Below are 6462 nucleotides of genomic sequence, written 5' to 3'. Positions count from 1 at the left end.
TTTCTATACATCATTTTTAATAAACTGAAATCTATGATACACATTGACACATACTCCATTAAAAGGAGCACATTAGGAGAATATAATACCTAGTTGCACTTACTAGAAACTTCTTCACAAGATGGAGAGTGATGTACTGTGATGACACCATGGTTTGCACACCACAATTCTTTTTAAACCATAATTTTTTTAAAATACAAAAAAAGAAAAAAAGAAAAAAAAAAACATACTGAAATAACAGCTGATAAAAAAATTACAAAACACTTATACTCCATGTGTGATTAACCAAGTCGACCTTCTGACTTCCGGGAAAGAAGTGGCGGAAGTCAAATATGGGTTTTCAGTTAAATTGAGTTCATCGCGTAGACACTTTGGAAAACTCCTGCCAATAATATGTGGTCGATATTCTAAAATGAATATCTTGAACTGGGACTGCTTTCTGTCATGGCTACTCTGGTTTAATTAATTGTTCAAAAGTAGCCTGTGACAGAAATGACTTGTTTAATATTCCTCTCTTCATCCCTAACATTCTGGCCTATCATACATTTATATACATGACATAAACTGTAGAATAGTAACTGACAAACATTTTCTATTTTCAAAGTGTGGATACAAGTAAGTTTATGCCTTAGCATGAAAATACCTCTAGTGGCCTAACATACTATTTGCAATGTTTCCCTTATATTGCTGCAACAAATATGTCACAATTCCACTTGTTAAACCATGCAAGAGACTGCATTAATATTCACAATGCATTTCATAAGAAAATAATAGTAATGCTGTACTATTGTGTTTGAAAATCTAACCAACCTTTTCTCACTAAAAATGGAGAAAAAAAGACAGTAATACCTTTGTTAATTCATGTTAACAGAATAATTAATATTATATTACCATAAGATTACCATAATTTCATCCACCCATGGCATAATACTTACAAAAAGGAAACTGACTGTAGGTTTGCTTTGTAAAATTTACTATCTTCAATAACTGTAGTTTTCTTACACTTTCATCATTAACATTGAGCATCATTAGGTACTAAGAATAACATACAAACTACAATAGGAAAAACAATTCTAGTAACCAGATTCTAGAAGTAGTGACAGAGTCTAACATCAACTCTAACAAAATGTATGCAAACTGTTTGTGACCAGAAACCGCAGTAAAACACAAAGGAAGATACAATCTCATTCTCTTGTAACAGGTGATTTACTTCGAATGGCTCTTACTTCGATACAAAGACTCCTTCGTTGTTTCCCCAATTTTGTGAATCCAGTACATGGTATGTGCAATACAAATCACTAAAACACTTCCATCCTTCTCTGTTGAAATTGTCCTTTTCAACTAAGCCAAAACAAAAATGAGTGAGAGAAAAAAAAAGACAAGAGATGGAGCAGGAGGATAGGAGAGAGAGAGAGGGGGGATGAGAAGGGAGAAGGCATGAGGGGGAGGAGAAAGATAAGAAGAGATAGAGAGAGAGAGAGAGAAGTATGGGACAAACTTATTAACAACTGATAAACATTTCTTACCAAATCAAGATGCAAGATGGAATCTTACAGGAAACGAAGCCAAGCTGTGTCCATCCTACACATTTCTTGAAGTGGCTTAAGAACTGTACAACAAATTAACCTAATCTTTTGACAATTCAAAATAACATAACATGCTCCCACTCCATAAACTATTTGAGTCAATAAATAAAAGCAAAATTACATATTTCACTAATGAGAAACAAGTTATTTGTAAAACTAAAAGCTGTGTCCATGGGTATATGAATTTCCCACTAGTTCAAGAAGCATCCCCCAAGAAAATATAATAAATAAGTAAAAAAAAAAAAAAAAAGATAATAATAACAAGAAATTAAATTTAATAAAAATAACAATATATTGGCCCTGAACACTATGGAACAGCCTTCCCTCCTCGACATAAACAAGACATAAACATAAGGCTTTACACAACCATAGCAACGCTGGACATCGAAACCTTTTGACACATTCGCGAAAAATGCAACTCTAACGCATGACCCAAAATGCTTGTGGTTGTACTTCTCAAATCGTGCAGGGAAACAATGATTCAAACGAAAGCTAACTCTGATTTCCTCTCCACCTGAATCCACTCAAACAAACCGTTCTGCAAGCTCGGAATATATATGATGAAAGAAATGAGCCAAGAAAGAAAGCAACCAACATCTTTCCTCTTCTTTTTCTTGAATGAATCTTAGTATTATTAAGCCATAAGAGTGTAGGCAGATAAGCAAACACTCATCCCTTTAATTTTACTAGTGCAAGACCTTCGTCATTTGTTTTTCTTTTTCCTCCTCTCTTTGCCATCGCAAAGGAGGGAGATTAGATATCAGAAAATGAACATATGGAGGGGGAAAAAAGGCAAAAATGGGAAAGGAAACGAACCATTACTTTCTCATATTAAAACCCATCACTATCTTATCTTCTTCACTTGATTTTTTTTCTTTTTAATGTTTTTTTTTTTGTTTTTTGGGCTATTTTCAAACACATCACATTTAATTAAAAAATCCATTCTTACAAGTTTACTTTTCCATTTATCTAATCAATTTTCCTTTTAATGGCAATAGCGTTAAAACAATACAGAAACATTCATTTATGCCACAATTTTATATGTAATATAACCACAGCTACTACATTTTCAAAATTATTTGCTGACATAAAAAAAAGGGCAAATACAAAATAAAAAATAAGTAAGGCTTACATTCCAATCACATTAAAAAGAATTTCCGTAAAAACAATCCCCACATTTGTACATTAAAAACTATTGAGGTTACCATGGGCAATTTGTGTTTTTGACCTCTAATTTTGCCTTTAATCAATACAAAAAATCATCATAGTAACTAAATAAAAAAAAGTAAGGAAGCACTTGATATTTTCATAAGATGCAGCTATAAAAAGAAAACCGACAAAATTGAAAAAGGCCATTCTGATAAATCATTTCTTGTGTAATAATAATTATAATTAAAATAAGAAAATAAAAAAAGCAGTTGCAGAGAGGAATTCCTTTAAAAAATTCTTGTATAATCTTTCTCTTGTAACATTTTTTTTTTCTTTCTAAATTTCCTCTTGTAAACTTTAGAAAAAAAGGACAAGAGTTTCCAACCAATGCCTTCATTTCTACTACAATGAAAACAAATACAGGACCAAACTACAATTTATGCAAATTAGCAATTACAAATTCTTCCTTTTACAACCATAGACGAAGGAGCACGACAGAGAAAATAATCATACTAATGACAAAAACATCATATGCCAAAGAAAGTGACAAAATAGTAACATGGCTTGAAGACGTGATATTACAATACAAAAAAATTACCAAAAAAAATGACAGGACCAGAAACTGTTACAGAACTTTTTTGTGTCTAGAATTTCATATGACTATACAGCAAGGCTGAATAGCATCCTATACACATACACAAAAGAATTAAAAAATAAGTAAATAAAAAATAAATAAAAGAATAAAAAATAAAATGTAACAAACCACCGACTTTTCATAAATTAACACAATGACTCAACATCTCGTCACAAAAGCATTACATAAGTGTTGGTTGTTGTTGGTGCTGTCTCCTCAGCCGTCACTTGCTCACAGAGGCCACTCGAAGCACACCTGTGTCTCTGACCCGGCCATTGCAACACAACTAAACTAAACAAACATCCATCAGTCATCATCAACCACTTATTTTTTCCTTTTTTTATATCTATTTTTTTGTATTTTTTGGTTGGGGGGGTGGGGGAGGAAGGAAATCTCTCACATCTGTTACGAAAGTCTTTTATATTTGTATTTGTATTTCTCATAATTCTTTTCCTTTCAATTTTTTTTTTTCTTCTATCTAATGTTCTATCTTTCTTGCAGTTACTAGAAAATATTTGTCACTTATTGCCTTGTTTATCTTTGTGCATTGATGTGTACATTGTTTGCAATTATCTGTCTAGGCTGCGATTGCTGTGGAAGCTGCTGCTGCATGACCATGGAGGGCGGCTGAGAAAGGGGCGCCTGGAACTGCGGCTGCTGGAACTGCGCCGGAGGGGGGGAAAAGCCACCTATGGGGGGGAGAGGAGAGAAAAAAGAGCACATTAGAAGACACTATGGCTGATGCTTCATTTTCTTCTTACTACTATTATTATTATTTATAATAATAATGATAAACAACAGCAATAACAATAATAATAACAACAGCAATAACAATAATAATAACAACAGCAAAAATCTCACTGATAGCACGATACTTGCAGTAACAGGAATAACAACAATTGTAATATCCCAATAAAAAAAACAGTAATAATGATGTTAAATCCTAATAAACATGAAACACAATGAAGAGTTGTTAATTAATAACAGATTTATTAAAGTAGTTATGTTCCTTATTACAGAGAGGAGAGGAGAAGAGAAAAGACAAGAGAGGAGACAGAGGAGAGGATGGGTGGTGGTGTGAGGGGGAAGGACAGGAGGGAATGGAAGGAGGGATTGTGGGAGAGAGGGAGAGAGGGAGAGAGGGAGAGGGAGAGAGAGAGAGAGAGAGAGAGAGAGAGAGAGAGAGAGAGAGAGAGAGAGAGAGAGAGAGAGAGAGAGAGAGAGAGAGAGAGAGAGAGAGAGAGAGAGAGAGAGAGAGAGAGAGAGAGGAGAGAGAGAGAGAGAGAGAAAGAGAGAGAGAGAAAGAGAGAGAGAGAGAAAGAGAGAGAGAGAAAGAGAGAGAGAGAGAAGAGAGAGAGAGAAAGAGAGAGAGAGAAAGAGAGAGAGAGGGGAGAGAGGGAGGGAGGGAGGGAGGAAGGGAGGGAGGAAAGGAAACAAGGAAAGAAGCGGAGAGGAAAGGAGAAGAGAGGGGAGGCAAGGATAGGAAGAGGAGGAGAAGAGTTAGAATGGGAGGAAATGGCAGGAGGGGAGGGGGAAAGGAAAGGAAGGCAAAGGAAGGGAAAGAAAGGAAAAGAAGAAGAGGAAAAAGAAAAGAGAAGGGAGGGGGAGGTAAGTAGGGAATGAAAGAAGGGAAGGGGAAGGGAGGAAAGGAAAAGAAACTTGATGAGGAGGGAAAGAAAGGAGATGAGGAACAGGAAGGGGGTAGAAAGGGGACAGAGAACAAGGAAAGACAAACGAGAGAGAGAGAAGAGGGAAGAACTGAAGAATGGAAAAGGAAGGGTGGAGGGTGAAAAGAACTGAGAGAGAATTATCTACCAAGTCAAATACTTTGGCAAAGCATAAAGTGAAAAAAAGTCACCTTGCATTCTAAGAATGTCAAAGGAATGACACTCAATAAAGCATACTCCAAACTAGATCAAACAAGACTGAACTTCATCCAGGAGGAGGAGGAGGAGGAGGAGGAGGAAGAGGAGGAGGAGGAGGAGGAGGAGGAGGAGGGGGGGAGGAAGAAGGGGGAGGAGGGGGAGGGGAGGAGGCAGAGGAGAAGGAGAAGGAGAAGGAGGAGGAGGAGGAGGAGGGGAGGGGAGGAGGCAGAGGAGAAGGAGGAGAAGGAAGGGGGAGAAGGGGGAGGGGGGGGAGGAGGGAGGATGGGGAGGAGGGAGGAGGAGGAGAAGGAAGGGAGAAGGGGAGGGAGGAGGAGGAGGGGGAGGAGGAAGGGGAGGGAGGAGGCAGAGGAGAGAAGGAGGAGGAGGAGGAGGGAGGAAGGGGAGGAGGGGGAGGGGAAGAGGCAGGGAGGAGGAGGAGGGAGGAGGAGGAGGAGGAGGAGGAGTAGGGGGGGAGGAGGAGGAGAAGGGGAGGGGAGGAGGAGGAGGAAGGGGGGAGGAGGGAAGAAGGGGGGGAGGCAGAGGAGGAGGAGGAGGGAGAGGAGGAAAGGAGGAGGAGAAGGAAGGGGAGGAGGGGGGAAGAGGAAGAGGAGAAGGAAGGAGGAGTAGAGGAGGAGGAGAAGGAAGGGGAGGATGGGGAGGGGAGGAAGAGGAGAAGGAAGGGGAGGAGGCAGAGGAGGAAGAGAACGAAGGGGAGGAGGAGGAGAACGAAGGGGGGAGGGGAGAGAGAGGAGAAATAGGAGGAAGGGAGGGGGAGGAGGAGAGGGAGAAGGAGAGGGAGAGGGAGAGGAAGAAGGAGAAGGGAGGGGGAGGGGAGGAGGGAGGGGGAAGAGGAGGAGATTGAGGGGGAAAAGGGGGGGAGGAGGGGGAGGGAGGAGGAGGAGGAGGAGGGGGAGGAGGAGGAGGAGGAGGAGGAGGGAGGAGGAGAAGGAAGGGAGGAGGGGAAGGGGAGGAGGGAAAGGGAGGAAGGGAGGGGGAAGGAGAGGGAGAGGGAGAGGGAGAGGGAGAGGAGAGGAGAGGAAGGGAAGGGGGAGGAGAGGGAAAGAGGGAGATTGAGGGGGAAAGGGAGGAAGGAGAGAGGGAGGGGGGGGAGGAGGAGGAGGAGGAGGAGGAGGGAGGAAGAGGAGGAGGAGGAGGAGGAGGAGGAGGAGGAGGAGGAGAAAGAGAAGAATCTGAGGGTAGTCGTGGTGGACGTGGAGAAGGGTGGAAG

At 40.5% G+C, this 6462-nt stretch overlaps 1 protein-coding gene across 1 annotated transcript in view; it reads right to left on the bottom strand.

The window, feature by feature from the left end:
• LOC113816243 (UBA-like domain-containing protein 2-B) overlaps positions 1-6462 on the bottom strand; it is an 88765-nt gene continuing 82303 nt past the window's right edge. The window contains exon 5 of the mRNA XM_070124833.1: positions 1-4058. Coding sequence (XP_069980934.1) covers positions 3904-4058 — 155 coding nt within the window. The 3' untranslated portion in view covers positions 1-3903. The remainder of the gene's footprint in view (positions 4059-6462) is intronic.

This window comes from Penaeus vannamei, chromosome 8, assembly GCF_042767895.1.
Source record: "Penaeus vannamei isolate JL-2024 chromosome 8, ASM4276789v1, whole genome shotgun sequence".
NCBI lineage: Eukaryota > Metazoa > Arthropoda > Malacostraca > Decapoda > Penaeidae > Penaeus > Penaeus vannamei.
The sequence above is the reverse complement of the archived record's forward strand: the minus strand, read 5'-3'. Positions and strand labels throughout refer to the sequence as shown.